The sequence below is a fragment of the Hypomesus nipponensis genome, chromosome 1 (genome assembly GCF_054491055.1).
Source record: "Hypomesus nipponensis isolate SF chromosome 1, ASM5449105v1, whole genome shotgun sequence".
NCBI lineage: Eukaryota > Metazoa > Chordata > Actinopteri > Osmeriformes > Osmeridae > Hypomesus > Hypomesus nipponensis.
In genome coordinates, this window is record NC_140361.1 from 12,020,450 (window position 1) to 12,037,581 (window position 17,132).

Genomic DNA, 17,132 nt, shown 5'->3' on the forward strand with positions numbered 1-17,132 from the left:
AATAATATATGTGTTTTTTTTCCCCACTTCAGCTAACTAAATGTGCGTTCTCCGAACATTGAGAGCTCGTGCCATGTCCATCGTCAGGGGGAGAAGAGAGAAAGAGTGAGGGGAGGAGGCCTTTTTAGAGCCTCTTTCAACATATTGTGTCATCACATAACGTTGACATAATGAGGTCAGGTGTGGCAACAACGTTGGTATGAAGCCTATAGGATGGATTTCCCAAAACCTTTCAAAAAGCTGTTATTCGCTCTACTGCACCAAGTAAACACTGTACATTTTCGTTTGCTTGTTTGGCTGCATCGAGGACGGAGTGAGAAGATGCATTAAATATATATCAATAGGGGTCAAGTATGGGTATACTTAAATCCAGTTCCATATGTTTTGAAATAGGGATGGTGCCATTTTATTACTGTATAGGCTACTATTATACATTTATGATTATATATTTGACATTAATTTACTTTAGGAACATTGGGAATTGAGTTTGTATTCGTTTTAACAGCAGATCACTCACGGGCATACCTGGAACATCTGGTTTCATGTCTAAAGGTCAATATGTGCAAACAACCACTTGTTATGTCAGTTTCAGCTCTCTTATTTTTAGCCAACCTAACCTTGTTCTTAAAATGCAAAGGACACATTTATTTATCAAGCTAGCCTTCTGAGAAAAATACAAGATTAACATTTGATGATTCGACAAATATGCACAAATGCGTCACTGTCGCCCACATTCACGGCCAAGGCCAACCATTATTTAAACGTCGTGTCACTACGGGGTGGAGACACAAAACATATAAATATGGCTCACCTGGTTAACGTCATTATCAGTCGAGTAAATACCTTTGGAGCAGACGTGGAAAAATGAGGACATTACCAAGACTTGCACTTGCCTTGCTTTGTGTTGCTGGTAAGACCACGTTTGAACTTGACATTTGTTCTGAAATTTAAGTGTTTTACCTGCTTTGGAAATGTAGCTCACAAACGTCAAATTAGACACGCTCTGTTATTCTGTATTAATTGTTTTTAAATCATTAGAAGCATGTTGACTAGACTTAACATGTCAAGGAGACCGCTCTTAAAACGCATTCAATTGATTGGACTCTTCTATTCTGAAAACACAATCAACAGTTGCAGTACACGGAGCTAATTTCCTTCCTGGCGAAGGGGAACAGGTGAGGGAGCAACATGTTTATGACAGACCAAACCAGCTTACGTTAGTACAGGGGAGCGTTCATCTTTGTTTCTGTTTTGCGCACGCAGGCTGACTGTGCACAGTTCAGCCTACCCATGTGTCCACGCAACTATGAACCAGTTTGTGGATCCGACGGTGTCACCTATGCCAACGAATGCATGCTGTGTTTTGACAACAGGTGGGTGTTTGTGTGGAGGGAACTGAGTGTAGCGTGTCTGGAAAAACTTAGAATTTATCAGAAGTCAAGTCGTGTGTGTACAATTTGTTGTAACTACAGGCATTTCTATTTCCACAGCGAGCGCAAGGTTAACGTGTTGATTAGGAGCAAGGAGGCATGCTGAACTGAAGAACAAAATGACCATCCTTCCCGGAATGAGAAATCCTTTTATCTTGGATTTAATTTCGAAACTAAGCCTATTAATCATGTGGCATTCCTATGCTAATGCAAGGTAGTATTTAGGCAATGAAAAGTTTAAACTGCACTCTGTCTCCATGTGTTCGACGTATGTTTTCCCCAGTGATTTTAGCTTTTCCTGTTCAGACCTACTCTATTTCATTTTGTTTTTAAATAAAAGACAATTAAAGCCTTTTTATTCTATTCCACTGTTTCAGATTTGTCTCATGATGGATTCAAGAGTTGCAAAACCAGTTTGTGGCTTATTCTAATGTTGAACCTGCAACCTTTGTTGGTCACATAACTGGAAACTCCTGTTTTGCTTCACAGAAGCAACAGAAATGCACCCAAATGTAGGTGCTTGAATTAAAATGGGCACTTTGTGTTAATGTGCAAAACCATTGATCTTTTAATATCAGCATCTTTTCAAATGCTTCCGTTTATCATGGAGCTTCTGAATTGAGTCACTGACTCCATATGGCCATTTTGGAAACCCACAATAACTGTATAAGCTCAGATCATCTCTACAAATGTGATTTTCACAAAACTCAGCAATGTATTTTCCGAATATAACAAACGATTGTCATCTTAGTTACTTTTTGTGACATGTAGACATTTGACAAACATTGTCTAAGGCACTAGAATGATCCTTTTGGAAAGGGTCCTAAATGAATATACAGCAGTCCAAGTTGTTAGGATGAACAAATCTGGGATGAGATGGAGATGAGTATTCACAGAAGAGCCCCAAAAAACTGTTCTTCGTCCACAAGGACCTAGGGCAACTGGATCATGTGATGGAGATGTAGAGAAGGGACAGACAAACAGAGCTGACTGAGGCATGCCCCTACAACAGCCCTCGCCTTAGCTGTAAATAGAAACTGAACGAGACAGAGACACCGCTTTATCACGACATAGTCTGAGAAGGGTAGTCTCAGGGAATTGGACACAAGCAGCCAGAGTCCTGGGCTTGTTGAGGGTGGTGGAAGCTCAGTGCCAGGCAGGTAGGATCTCATCGGAGCTAGGATTGAGTCCCTCCAGTTCCAGAGACTCCGTGCCCTTCGGGTGCAGACACAGAGCATCGGGGCCCTGGCCGACCCTAACCCTGAGCATGCCGCTCCAATCAGGGTCGATACGTCTTGATAACGTCCTTGATGGGCCTCCGGCAGATGGGGCAGCAGGCGTTGATCTGTCTCTTCAGCTTCAGCCCGCAGTCGTTACACAGACACATGTGTCCACAGGTGTAGATGACCGTGTCCACCTCCTGGTCGAAACACACGGTGCACTCCCCGTTCTTACCAGCAGGAGGCAGCTCTGGAGCGGAGAGCGTGGGAGAGACTGGGGGACTGAGGGGGGAGCTGGGGGCTGTCACTGAGGAGGGAGACAGACACAAGACAGGATATATTAAAGGGCAATGGGAAATAGATTTTTTTCAATGCTTTTTATTCCCATAGGAAAGAGCTAGCAATGAATACAGTGTGATAGTATTAAAATGATTACACATAATGGACCATAAACAATGTGGTGAAAGGTGTGTGTGTGTGAGTAGTTAGAGGGCAGGGTTGGGATACAGGTAGTGTGAGCGTGCTGCGTGGGAGTTGGGGTGGAGGATGTGTGTGAGTGAGGTGAGGGTTGGTCATGTACCCAGGGAGGACTCTGAGGCAGAGGACGATCGGTTGACGCTGAAGGCCAGGTCAGAGTCACTGTCATCTGTGCTGCTGCTCTGGGAGCTGCCGGGGGACAAGGAGGCAGGGCTGGACTGCATAGTGCCTGTAGTGAAGACAAGCACAGACACTCCAATCAAACACACATTTTACAGTTATTTTTCTAGATTTAGAATCGGAATACTGTCCAGTCAAAAATTCAACATCTCATCTTGTCCCTCTCTGATTTGTCATAACAAAAAATAATTGGGGATTTGGTGTGGTGCTCATGTTCTGTCAAATTGGACAGTACCAATTTTATATCCATTTTTAAGTGACTATTGCTTAGTTATGTTGACGTCACTGACAAGCTCCCACTGGGCTGTAATTCAACAAAGCGTCAGGCTTCCATAGGGACTTGTGGGAGCGCTGGGATAGGTCAGCTAAGTCACAACCAAAAATAAACCAGAGGGGCCGAGGGGATTGACTATGCCACAGCATTCCTTCAGGTCTGGGAAAACCTAACGAAACAGGATGAGCTGTTGAAACATGGACAAGCAGGGAATGTGATTGTGGTCAACTGTTGCTACCACAGGGGGGGGGGGGACAACAACATTTAAAACGTTACAACTCTGAGCTCCAAAAAGACGTTTTGTTGTTTGTCCTGCAGTGCTTGTCCTGTGCCCTTATTGATTGACAAGATAAACTAGCACAGTCTGTAGCTTGTACTTTAGTGTAGTTGAATTAGTTACACTCAGTCATATGTATGAATACTGCTCACCTGTGTGCTATCGTTTCAGTGTCGTAGCCGGCTAACACAGTATTTGTGAAAAGTGTTAAATTATATTGGAAGTCTGAGGATCATTGATCGAACGGCAAAGGAGTTAAATAAGAGATATACAACATTTTCTACTGTCCAGACAATAATTCTATACATCCCAATAAACAGTTGTACCGATTTAAGTCCACCTAAGGTAAATAAAAAAGTATTTCCGAACTAACGTCTTGGCACTTGTCACATGAGCAAACACCACTCAGAACCCAGTTTCAAATTTTTTTTATGCCGAGCTCATCCTTCGCGGTCGTTAACAGTTTTATACACCAACCCAGAGTCAACAATAGGTTGTCTCACCCAGTATCCTGAGTCTGTTGACAGCTCCATGCAGGGTGAAGAAGGCCCAGAGGACCTGGGAGGAGTCCACACACAGCAGCCTGCCGCGGGCCGCTCCGTTCACCCCGTGGTGAACCTCTCCACTGGGCAGCAGGCTGAAGCTCAGCACGTCCCCGGAGCAGGGCATGGGGAAGCCCCGGTACACCACCCAGTACTCCTTACGGTCCAGTAGGACCTCTGGGTCGGCTGGTAGCTCCCCAGCATGCAGGCTCCCTGGGTCACAGGAGGTGACCCCAAAAAGCAGCGCACCAAAGTAGGGCAGGCCCAGGTGGCCCACCTCCACGTACAGAGTCTCACCCACATGCAGCGGCCGGTCGCTGAACACCAGGGTCCTGCTGCTGTCCAGAAAGTGGATGCAGGCGGCCGAACGGTCGGCGGAAAGGATGACGTCAGGCCCACGGACAGGGTGAAAGTGCAAGTCGTTGTCCAGAGGGGAGGGCAGGCCCCTGACCACCCTAGGGGCAGAGAAGGCGGAGGTGGAGGAGGTGGGAGTGGAAGAGGAGGTGGAGGTAGTGGAACAGCAAGGAATAAGCTGGCTGCAGTTGTTGAGTTGGAGGGTGGCGGCCATCTTGGCGGCGGCGGCCTGGTTGTTCTCCAGCTGGTTGTTGCTGTAGTTGGCTGAGTCGTGGCTGCTCTGGGGCAGGTAGGCACTCAGACGTGCCGCGCTGAGGCAGCTGGAGCCCACACTCTCTGCAAACGTGCTCTCTGTGGAGAGGTGAGACAGAGGGTCAGACAGGGGCTCTGTTCAGGGAAGCTTCAATGTGTGTGTGTCACCTTCAAACCCAAAATATATTTTCTTTTGTTTGTTATTTACCAAACTAGCAGCGCACTTTAACTCTCCACAACCGTGACTTCACAACCGGTTTATTTTAAGTGTCGTGTTTTATTAGAATTCTAAGTATGCCTTAATTCCCCCCTATGTTATGGCTTGGTGTAGACAAGTCAAGGACTAAGAGGCCGTCTTGGCTGGAGACGCTGTTGCTCATGACTGTTTCCAGTGATGCTCGAGCAGTGGAGCGCTCTGGCTGCTCACCAGAGCTCTGGGGATCACACGCCTTTACCAAACATGGCCATAGCTCCTGTCAGCCTGAAGATAAACACTAGCGTAGAGAGACGGAGAGAGAGTAGGGAGAGCGTAGTGAGAGAGGGGAAAGACAGAGTGAGAAAGTAAGAGAGAGGGGCCAGGGGTAGGGGGCTACTGGTTGACGTCTGTGGCCTGGTTCCGAGTTCTCCTAGTATCTCCCCATGTTGTGTCTCTTTCAGTCTTGGAGAGCAGGCAGATTTACTAGCTAGCAGCATCGCTGTATCTCAGGACGGTTGTAAACACTAGACCAGATACTGAGCCCCACTCCCTAATGCTTAGTCCTCAAATGTCAGCCCTTCCTTAAGGTTAATCAAGATCTAAATATTTTGTCACTGAGCATAAGGTTCTACGCCCTGACAATGATATGAGGATTCAAACCGCTGACTAACGAGGTCTACATGTAACTGTCTACAACTCATTGAGTCACTTTACACACAGACTCCCACCGCTATCAACGCCTCACAGAGCTGCATGTATATTTAGCATGTCGAAACCTGCATCCTACAGCATGTTTGAACCAGTATCTTCTCAGTACAACCAGCAGTGTGACCTTGGCGCATGTCGCCAGCTCACCTAGCAGCGTGACCTTGGCGCATGTCGCCAGCTCACCTAGCAGTGTGACCTTGGCGCATGTCGCCAGCTCACCTAGCAGCGTGACCTTGGCGCATGTCGCCAGCTCACCTAGCAGTGTGACCTTGGCGCATGTCGCCAGCTCACCTAGCAGTGTGACCTCCTGGGTGATGCCGTAGATGTCGATGATGGTCCAGAGGGGGCAGCCGATACTGAGGCCACAGTGGAACAGGATTGGCTCGCCCTCGTTGATGCTGTAGAAGACCCGTCCGTGGCGGTCCACCCAGAAGGCAAGCACGTTGTCCCTGAGAGCCAGCCTCTCAGGCAGGGCCTTGGCCCAGTAGCCCGGCCGCGTCACCAGGTCCGGACACGCGTACTTGGGGATGTCTGCCGAGGCCAGCTCGCCAGGGTCCAGGCTGGTGAAGCCGAAGCGCAGCGCTCCGCTCCAGCCCGTGTGGACGCCAGACAGACGCAGACGCACCTGAGGGGAGAAGTCAGGTGCCGCGGGGGCAGCTGCATCGTCACTGGAAACTCATCAGACAATATGTGATGAATGTTTATGGAACTGATTCTACCTATGCCAACTGAAGCTAAATGTTTTGTTTTTTGCTTTGGTAGCATGTTGATTCAAATCAGTTGGATGGAATATAAATGAATGCTTTTCGAGCTGTGGCTGAATCTTAGCGTGACCATGCCATGATAACAGTAGCTTCACCTCTTGGAGCTTGATACTCTTACCTTCTCGTAAAGGCGAACAGGTCTCTGGCTGAAGGTGATGCCATTGCAGAAGCTGTTTTTACGCGTGGCGCGTCGCAACTGGCCGTCCAGGCGGATGTTCTTGCCCTTGGCATTGGGGTGGAAGCGGGGCGACTCCAGGCTGAGGCTGGCCGGGGGGGCCGACGTTCGTCTGTCCACACCTGCACCTCCATTAGGGAGGGTGTAGTACTGCCTGCTCACTACTGGGCGGGGCTGCAGAGTCCCATCTGCTGGGGCACATTGGGGCAGAGCGATTGATTGATTGTTTGTTTGGGCTACAACAACAAAAACTGAAAGTACTGAAAGAAGTAATAATGAATAGTTTACTCATCATTGATTCAAAAATGACAAAATTCATTAAAAGAAAAAGACTTGGAGTGAGGTAACTTGTACTAAGATAAAACTAAGATTATGAGGTCCATTTAATTTCCAAATAGCTTTTTTGGGTGACTGAGATGTCAGTCACCCAGGATGAGGATGGTAATATGACTGATAGCAGCTGTTCTTAATCGAGCAGAGTCAACAGCCAGCATTAGCTGTGGGGCTGAGTGTTGGTGTGGAGGCCAGAGGTTAGGAATGCAGTACAAGCCACAGTCCCTGACACTTCCTTTCCCACAGTGACACTATAAGGCCATCCATCTACAGTCAGATTGTACCTAATAGCCAATTTTAGACTGTAACCTATATTTACTGTATAGAAACTTGGTGTTATGTCCCCACACTGCCCCAAATCTGTCCTGTGTCTCACCGCATGCATCTAGGATCTTCCCACCCCTCCAACAACATAACCATTTATATCATCAAGACCCTCAGAGACTATACTCCTGTCCTTTTTCTTCAGAAGAATATGAAGAAAACCTTTTGCTGAATGGATACACTCTGTACAGAGGGGCAGTGCACTAGCATGGCTCATGCCTTGCCCTGACTGGAAGGTAGTTCGGCAACAGAGATGAAACAGACCTCAAACCCCCACAGGGTGAAATAATAAAACACACCAGAGTCAACAAAAGACTAATTCTACCATCTATTAATGGCTCCCGCACACTCCAAGCCATCAGCACAAACACATTCTAAATAGCCTCTTTCATCTGTTTCCAGAGCTATGTCTAGATGATGAGCTGATAGACACTGGTTCTACAGAGGAGCAATATTTACTTGTTATCACAGCCTCCTAGAATTCTGTCTTTGATCCAATCCGACCAGGCCTTAGAGCCATCTTCTCTGCCCAGAACCAGGCTGAGACAGGCAGGCTATGGGTCTACAGACAGATCAATGACGACTGGCTCTAAGATTTACGAGTCAGATAGACAAAGATCTGATTGAATTTGTTCCTCCAGCCATTGCTGCTGGTTTACAGTCCGAGAATATTAAAACGTCGATAAAGAAGGTAATTGTTTTCCTAGCCTCTGAAGACAGCCAGCGCTCCAAAGAGGTGGAGCAGCCTATCTTATCCCAAGAAGAGCTCTGAGGCAACATCCCTCCCTCTGGCCCTGGGCCCTTGGCTATCATTTGTTTAGAGAATAAATTCACGTTAACTATGTGCATATTCAATCTAATCTTCATTACGAGAATCACTCAGTGAAATGTACCACAGCACATTTCCCATATAGAACATTATCCATAATTACGTTTTGAAGTAGGAGGCTGTGGTGAACATCTGTAAGATCTCTGCTGATCTCAGCCCAGCCCCTCTCCCCCTATGGGGCTGCACTGTGACGTGTAACAAACTCTGCAGCTACTGTCAAGGCACAGCCGTGGGGGCGGCAAGCTAGCTTACTGGAGAGCTGGCAAACAGAACCAGACGGTATAGACCTAGCTAGCTGTATGTCTCCTGCTCAACTACCTCCCTGACAGGGGCACTCAGGCAGCTTGAAGTGATCGGTGTCACATCAGAGAGAAGAGCAGACTGATATAACTACTTGGTTTCCATTATTAGAAGAAGGGCATGGCCACTCAGCTAAGGGAGGGCTGACAGATGGGGTCATTGTCAGCTTTAGATATGTCTTGTATTCATCCGGCCATGTCTACCTTTGTTTTACAAAAACAAAGCCCCGAAGAGTCTCAGGTTTACGGTATAGTTTTAATCACGCTATATATAGTACAGCTTCAAATCTGTCTAGGCGTGAAAGCATTTATTCTCCATATGTAATCAGCCAGTGGCATAGCTATGCAAATGTGCCTCATACATGAACCATCTCTGGTTTCATGTATACATCCTACTGTTCAGTGGTCTTACTGACATCAAGTCATATGTTCCTCCTGTTTTTCAGAAAGCCAGAAGCTCAGTGCACAACTAGTTTAAACCAGCCCTTTAAACGGATAATTATTGGATGAATTAAGAAACCAATGCAAGCCTGTTCTAGGCAGCTCAGGAGTACAGGAGCCTGGTCACACAGTAACTGCCAAGCCCAGATGACCTCACCCAAAGACACAGGGTTATACTCAGCCAACTGTCTAATCTAAGTGTCTGCTAGAGTGAATTGCGCTGTTTTCTTATCGCACTCTTGGAGATGGGAGAGAGGGATTGAAAAGAAGGGGAGGAATAGAAAGGGTGAGGGACAGACAGATAGGAGGAGAAGAAAGAGAGAGAGAGAGAGAGAGAGAGAGAGAGAGAGAGAGGGAGAGAGAGAGATAGAGAGAGAGAGAGAGAGAGAGAGAGAGAGAGAGAGAGAGAGAGGGGAGAGAGAGAGAGAAGGGAGAGACAGGAGGAGAGACAGAAGCGTGGAAGGATAGAGATAGAGGGAGACAGGAGGCAGAGGGCAGCTGAGGCAGCTCATTGGAGATTTGGTTAGGAATCACAATCTAACAGAGGCTTGGGGGCCATTAATGTCAAAAGCTTGGCCTCCTCTTCCTCCTCCTCCTCCTCCTCCTCCTCTTCCCCAGAATGGTTCTCCCACATGTGATTAGTTTATTTTTAGAGACAAAATGCAGTAGAATGCACGGCTGCACCCCTCTCATTCTTAAATGGTCCCCATGGAAGAAATCATGATGAGATTAATCATCCAAAGTGCTTTGCGATATAACATATTTGGTTTATGTGGCATGAACAAAACACACTGAATGTGGAGGGAGCGCCGCTTCCTGGAGATCATGGAAGCAGGAGAACACACGAGAGCACTGCATCAAGCAGAAACATCATCCGAGTCCTGCAGCTCAGCTGGCTAAGCTACTTCAGATACCTAAGACATGTACCTCACATAGAGATGCTGGCTTGACCATGATAAATGGATTATAGATCGAGCACACCGGCTTGCTGTCCCCTCCCTACGATGCTTTCACAGCATACCATATCAGATGTCACTGGGAGTTTAGTGCTTTGTCGGTGTTGCTATGGTGCTGTGCTCCTGGATTTTCTCTGGGAAGGTCGTAAAATTTCAGATGTGATGTCTTTGCCTTACCTCGGCCCGGCTCATTGACCAGCCCGTTGACCACAGGTTTAAAATGTCTCGGTCAAGTTTGAGGGACGTGTACGCTCGTATAAACACCGTTTTGACAATGACCTCACAACAGTTATGGCCAAACACAGTGCCCCTGTTCCTTACTGTTAACGACTGAAGTGTGGCATTGAAGTGTGTCTGTGTTTTGCTCTCTGTCTGTAGCGCCCAGCTCTTAATAACCACCTGGCGTGTGTTTGAACCCATTTAGACTGAGTATCGGAGAACGAAGAGGCGGTCCAAAAACCTCTCTAGGACTTTGGGCTGACCTGTGCTGTACTTCTCAGATGCCCACACGTCTCTGGCTAACTGTTGCCCCTCTACACTCACTGCTGGCTCCTGTGACAGTGTCTATCTGACTACCTGTGCAGGTTGGACCATCAAGCTTTGAATGGCATGGTGCCTCACACCATCTCAATAAGACTGGCACTGACTAATCTGACTGAAGCCACGGACAATGAGGAATTGAATGGCTGTTTTGAATAGATGCATAAATGCAAGGCAAGAAATCTGCTCTGTGGAGGCGGAAAATCAGTTTTAGGGAAACATTGTGACCTGAAAACATACTAATGTGACTAAGTATTAACTGAAAAAAAGTGGGCAGTTAAAAATATTTCTACTGGTCATCTTTAAAAAGTAAGACTTTGTACTGGTAAGAAAGGTCTAGCCATAAAGCCCAGTTTTATTTGACCTAATTTGATGTCATTGTAGTGAAATTACAAAGAGGACGTGATTATAAAGTTATGATATGAAAGTATTTTAACTGTCAAATTAAGTAAATTAAGTTTTAGGTTTGGGGTTATAAATACTATAAATATTGAAAGTGACATGGTTTATGATCAGATCAATCAGGCGTTGGCACACGTGATTTTAACCTAACCATAAACAAATGTATGAGGATATGAAATCTAATTGGGCAATTAAAAATAATCGGCTACACCTTTTATTTCCAAGAGCTACTTGGGTATCTCTCCCACGCAGTAGCGCGCATCTCTGCAGCTAGTCAAGACAGTTGTCAAGGGAGCCAATGCCAAGCGTTTACAGTGAAGGAAGTCGCAAAATTTAGGACATGCCATATTTATCAACACAGATTTAACGCAACCTGACGCCTTAATACGGTCACAAATATTGATTGACAAAGGCTATAAGTATAATGCAATAGTGTTGACCTCATGCATGTGTAAAATCTTACCTATCAGAGGTTTAGGTGTCGTGTTCCCCATTATTTCCAGTAATTTGTGTCACCGGTTGACAAGTGAATTTTGAATGCAATATTTCGATGTCCATCCATTTATACACGTATTAAAGCGGTGCAATGCGTTGCTACAGATGAGCTTTTCAGTCTAAGTATGTTAGAACCGTTTGAACGGCACCGTATCTTTCCACTCAAGCGTGGACATGCTCCTCTTATCTTGGCCGGAGCTGCTACGGACAGGCAGGCAGTCCCAACGGCTCTCCCAGTATTTCGTTAACTAGCGCGCAGCAGTCCCCCTCCCCTCCTGTAGTATAGTCTCACTACAGCACGACTTTAAAGACACAGTATGCGTCGCTCCCTCTCAACCGGCACACAGGACTGACTCCATCTGCTGATAACCATGTCCAATTGTCTGTATGCTTTCCTATTTCTGTCATGGCATAGTCTTGATAAAATAAATCTATCAATAGGCTACATAAAGGCCCGTGTGAAATACAGCACACCACCATGGCAATCAGTTTCTACTGTGCTTGAATGTCTAAGTATGACGTGAATAATATCCACAAAAAAACATTACAGTCTGAAAGACTTTGAGACAGCGTTAAATCAGATAACATAAAAATGCTAGCTTTGTTCATTGTTGCATGACGTGATCTTCCTGCCCCAAGAATATCCCCCTTGAAGGGAAACACCCTGTTTTCCTCACAAGGTATGATTCCATAGCAGACCAGTGAGTACACTACAACTCATGAACCAAAAGCAGTTTATAAAAATACATCTAATTGTTTGCTAATTAATAATATCAATCTAATTCGATGTGCATTGTGAAATCATCCTAAAATGCCTACTATTGAAAAGAGTCCAAACAATTTGTGAGGAAATCCCATCTTTTCCACCCACCCATCCTCCCACAGTCTACCCTGTCTTCTTCTACACAGCCTTGACCGCTGGGCTTCTCTCAAGCTGTTTCCTGCCTTCTGAACCCTGCTGGTCTCTGAGGAGCCCAGGTTGACTGGACGGGGGGGTTGGGAGGCTGGGCTGGAAGGCAGTAGGGCTGGGAGCTTTGTGGGAGGCTGGTTGGATGTATGTAATACTAGTGATGACAGGAAGGCCTTGTCTCCTGTCTTTCTGACTGGATGTTTGGACGTGGGGCCAGAGAGACCTGGGATGCTGTCATAGCCACAGCCCTGAACTACCCTCAAATGGGCAAAGCACAGGGATGGTCAGAGATTACCAGGAGATTATGAGAGGAGGGCCAGAGCAGCCTAGACCCTGAGCAGTGTGGATGCGTGGGGATGGAACATCAATGTTTGGTGCTGACGTGACTCGGGAGAAGTGAAGGGGAGTGAATTTAATTGGAAAAATGTTCTAAATTAATTATTTTCATATGGCTGGATGGGACATGATTCATAGATTTTTTCATCCATGGAACCTTGCACTCCAATTAATTGCTATTCATGGTGCACATCCTTTCACTCCACCAAAGGGAGCTATCTCTCATGGGTGGGATTCAAACTGCCCTTACTGTCTATAAGGTCATGTTTGATCCCAGTCAGATTAGTCCTGTGAGAGACTGGTGTTGGGTTGTAGGAGTGCTTTGCTAAATATAGCTCAACGAACAAAACCGTTTTGTTTCCTTCTGTTCAATGTTGTTTGTGTTAGTAGGAAATGACGGCCCTTATGAGTCTTCTGAGAATAGTGTTTATGGGGTGAACTCAAGCAGAAGTAGAATTCCTCCACACCCTTGTCATTGCCTCGGAAAGAAAGAGCTGCCATGTCGAAGGGGATTAACACAGGAAGTGAGCATGAGGGCAATGATGGAGGTCGCAATCAAGCACGCCATGTAAACACTAGCAGTGCCACGGTAACAAGTGCTCTCCTTTTCCCTCTGACGTCGGCCTGATAGCATGAGCACAAACTGTATGGTGTAAAGGAAAGCCTAATGACACTGTGGTTGCTTTCATCCCCAAAGTGATTAAGCGTCCATTCTCTCCTCTGCTCCTTCAATTAAGACAGGCTTTGGCAGGGTGTGTGAAGCACAGATTATAGGCAGGAGGTGACCCTCTATTTGAGGAGAACAGTTGGCTCTTCTGCGAGTTCTCAGTTCATCGCACACATTAGGCTTGCTATGCAGTGTAAAGTCAAGTCCGTTTATTTATAAAGCATATATATAAACTTGCCAATGCCAACCAAAGTGCTGTACAAAGTTATCAAATAAGGCAAACAACAAGAAATAGAAACAACAGACAAACAAAACAATTAAGCACGAGTGACCCTAAACTGCCTCGAAAGCCAAAGAATAAAAATACGACTTAAATGTCTCGGTGATGGGGGATGACCTGATAAAAATGGGCAATTTATTCCACAGACTAGGGGTCACAGCTGAAAAGGCACTATCACCTTTTGAATTCATCTGTGGAATGGCTGTGGAATGGCTGAAACTGGAACTGGTTTGATGATCTAAGGGGCCTGGAAGTGTGCTACAACTAAGGAGATCTGAAATATACAATGGAGCCAATCCATGTAAAGCTTTAAAACCAAGTAACAACACCTTCAAATCAATTCTGTATTTGACTGGTAACCAGTGAAGAGAGGCCAACATCGGGGAGATATGGTCCCTCTTTCTGGTACCAGTCAACATTCTAGTGTTTCGTAACCCTGCCTGAATCTGTCTGTCCAATTGTAGTGGAATCTTCCAAATGGAGAGGGCCATCCTCTGTTGATAACACCTGTGTGCTTCCTGGAGAGTAAAACATCCCATCCATCCTGGCCACTGACACTGGAATGTTCAACAAAAAACCTTGGTTTAGAGAGTGTGTCATTGGTGTTTCTCCTCTCCTCCCCTTCTCCTGCCATATTTCAGACACCAAGTCATATTTTAAAACTACGTACTGTATATATCACTCCTGCCTTTGACTCTTGGCCCCTGCTGACACAGAACTGTCAGTCTAACTGTTGTCATGGAAATAAACAAGCCTCGGAGATGTTTCTGACACAAAGACAGGTTTACGGTTGCTGGCTCTGCACATAAACCCCAAAAGTAGGTGAAGGACACAGCTAACTAAAGTTGCATCTCTTTGGATGTCAAACAAAAGAGGCTCATTCCCGACGAGTTACAGTGGTTTGCTGCCCTCTTTTCTGCTAGCTACATGTTCGAGATGCATCTCATTTGGACCGTGGAAAGAAGAAGAGTATGCTGTTTTCAGGAGGACACAGTCAGTCACCGCCTGGTTTGCAAAAGGAAAGTTGGCCTGCAGCTCTGCAGACGGCTGCCATGCGGTAGAGAGAGAGAGAGTGACTGGTCCTTGGACTGCAAAGTGTTTTATTTGCAGTATTTTAATTCCCCCTTTAAAGATCGAGAGGCTCTGGAGAAATGCTGAGCAGATGGCCGTTTGGGAGGTTTTTCAAATGTGGTGGTCTGAGCGTTGGAGAAGGGCTGCCATCCAAAGCCACTGATCTAATGGCTGGAGTGAGTCATACAGCAGAGATCCACCTTCTCCAAGGAAGAACAGCCATCTCTGACACATGGGCTTGGCACAAAGACATTCATTCATATCACAGTGTTTCACTTATTTCCTCTTCACGATAGTGAGCCAAGAGGACCCAGGAGCTCTTCTTGCAACTTTAAAGTCGTTTAAACATTCGAAAGAGGTTCTTCACAAAGATTAAAACCAGTCAATATGTCAATGTACCATTTAATGGCAACCTGTCTTCAATAAAATCCTTTCAAAATCATCAGACCACCAGGGTGCAATCAAAGCAACTCTGCAGCGTTTGCTCTTGATTTGAAGGGGACGAATTGCCACATGCTCAGTGTTCACAGATTGTCCTTATTTTGTAAAATTTTTGTATCATGAAACTGAATGTTGTGGTGGTCTTGTGCAGGAAAAACATATGTTTGGATTCACTTCAACAGGCTCTGACCTTGGTAAATTGAAAACACAACTTTGGTATGGATACCAGGCAAATGGTGAGTATTAGACAAAAACTTAACTTGATTAATAAAATGTTCTCTACAGTATGTGAATAAAACTTTCTTAAAAGTGTCTATGGATTCTTTGTGAATTTCTTTGTGTTACATCCCTGCATTTCACAAGCTTTTTTGCCAAGGTATTTTACTACACATGAAGTGAAGATGAGGATGCACCACCCATTCATATCAGACATTGATGCTCAAGCCTACAGTGATACAAATGCCTCAGAAGAGCTAAATCACCTGCTAGATAATCCAGCCCCATAGAACAGAACAATAAACCATTTTGAATGATCCCACAGCTCACCAGACACACAGGACAGATACACTGCAGCACTCCATTGGTTTAATCTAAATCACAGGATTGCATAAACTGTCAGCCCCTGACCAGGGGTGACCCTGCAATCATTCCAGAAGGTAAGCAGGCAAGTGAGATGGGGGGGGGGGGGGGGGTTATTGTGAGCATTGTGAAACCCTCAACTGTTTTTGTACTAGTCAAAATAATATATAATAAGGAATTACTATCTAGAAAGGCATAATTTGACATGGTGAATTGTTTTGTGGTCGGTCACAATTCAAGAGGGGGAGGGGGGGGACTAGGTCACAGTATGTTGTTAGTCAGTGGAAGCCATGATTCTCAGTGAAATAAATGTGGTAAGTAGCAGTCCATTTTAGCAGATGTGTGGACAGTGGTCTGGCTTCCTCCCGGACGCCTATTGTCTCAGTGTTCTCCGGGATGAGAAACGGAAGCCGCGCCGAAGGACTAACAGGAAATACACATGACTGTGAAACAACATTGCCTGCTTCTTCTTGCCCTCCTCCCGGTCAAGTGACAATCTTTCTCTCCTTATGGGGATGATACTCCTTAAACCATAAACCTCATTCCAAAGATATCATCATCTATCCATCACCTTTGGAATTTCTTTTCAAAACAACTTTAGAGTATTTTTAGCTGGAGGCACATTGTAGAGACTCTGACCACAGGTGCTAGTGGTGTCCAGTCTCCAAATGAGGACAGAAGGGAACCAGGAGGACCATCTGGGCAGGAGTGTCAATGTTTCTGTCATATTTACTGTGAGTCCACACAAAGTTCTGTCAAACAAGCCCTGAACCTATTAAGCTCTCCCTAGAAACAACCATGCTAGTCGAGAGCCGATACAAAGTGAGGTCTCAGCCATATTTAATCGTTAGGTGAGAAGAACCGCCCGAAAAACATGAAGAACGTTTTCAAAGCATGAAATGAGGGCTGTTTGGGTTTTCATTAAAGGCGTTTTAAATAGTACCATAGCTTTATTTCACTTCAGGCATCGAAGGCTTGGTTGGTGACGGTGTGTATGTTGCTGGCTGGGAGCTTGAAGGGAACATGCAACCTCAAGGCCATCTGTGACTCACTATGCAACAAAGTGTTTTCCAGGGGTTGGTCACAATGCTTTCTGTTAGTTTTACAGCATTAGTTAGATGTACATCTCGCCATGGCCATGTTCAATCGTTCAGTGGAAGTTGATTTGCTCGGTCTTCATGTGTTTGTGTGTTTATGACTAGCTTATATCCATGTGTGTGTAAGTGAAAAAGCCCTTTAGAACAGAGGAAGTCGTTCAGTTGCAAGAGGTCCTGTTTTGAACAGTTACTGTGACTAGTGCCATGGTGTACCCCCATTAAAAAAGCACAGAGGGTAACTTGCGGTAAATATTTAACAAGGAATCTAGTAGTTAACAAAATC

At 45.6% G+C, this 17,132-nt stretch overlaps 2 protein-coding genes across 3 annotated transcripts; one reads left to right on the forward strand and one right to left on the reverse strand.

Moving 5' to 3' along the window:
- Nucleotides 1-757: 757 nt before the first annotated feature.
- LOC146302581 (serine protease inhibitor Kazal-type 1-like) lies at nucleotides 758-1,793 on the forward strand. The gene is made up of 4 exons (XM_084692228.1): nucleotides 758-910; nucleotides 1,132-1,175; nucleotides 1,264-1,373; nucleotides 1,491-1,793. The coding sequence occupies exons 1-4, from the start codon at nucleotides 865-867 to the stop codon at nucleotides 1,534-1,536; spliced, it is 246 nt and encodes an 81-aa protein (XP_084548354.1). The 5' UTR covers nucleotides 758-864; the 3' UTR covers nucleotides 1,537-1,793.
- Nucleotides 1,794-1,980: 187 nt separating this feature from the next.
- neurl1b (neuralized E3 ubiquitin protein ligase 1B) lies at nucleotides 1,981-11,976 on the reverse strand. 2 transcript variants are annotated; one of them, XM_084692226.1, is made up of 6 exons: nucleotides 11,437-11,976; nucleotides 6,793-7,040; nucleotides 6,202-6,535; nucleotides 4,362-5,105; nucleotides 3,231-3,356; nucleotides 1,981-2,957 (listed from the first exon to the last, which is right to left on the reverse strand). In XM_084692226.1, the coding sequence occupies exons 1-6, from the start codon at nucleotides 11,465-11,467 to the stop codon at nucleotides 2,710-2,712; spliced, it is 1,731 nt and encodes a 576-aa protein (XP_084548352.1). In that variant the 5' UTR covers nucleotides 11,468-11,976; the 3' UTR covers nucleotides 1,981-2,709. The 2 variants fall into 2 exon arrangements, with proteins under 2 accessions (XP_084548352.1, XP_084548353.1); XM_084692227.1 differs by having other exon boundaries at nucleotides 6,793-7,037; nucleotides 11,437-11,975.
- Between the last annotated feature and the right edge of the window lie 5,156 nt (nucleotides 11,977-17,132).

Coding starts and splice junctions, on each gene's coding strand:
- LOC146302581 (XM_084692228.1), top strand. CDS start 865: ATGAGGACATTACCAAGACTTGCACTTGCCTTGCTTTGTGTTGCTG. Junction 911..1,131: donor TGCCTTGCTTTGTGTTGCTG/GTAAGACCACGT, acceptor CACAATCAACAG/TTGCAGTACACGGAGCTAAT. Junction 1,176..1,263: donor TTCCTGGCGAAGGGGAACAG/GTGAGGGAGCAA, acceptor TTGCGCACGCAG/GCTGACTGTGCACAGTTCAG.
- neurl1b (XM_084692226.1), bottom strand. CDS start 11,467: ATGGGGAACACGACACCTAAACCTCTGATAG. Junction 7,041..11,436: donor GACACCTAAACCTCTGATAG/GTAAGATTTTAC, acceptor AATGTGCCCCAG/CAGATGGGACTCTGCAGCCC. Junction 3,357..4,361: donor CAACAGACTCAGGATACTGG/GTGAGACAACCT, acceptor TCTTCACTACAG/GCACTATGCAGTCCAGCCCT.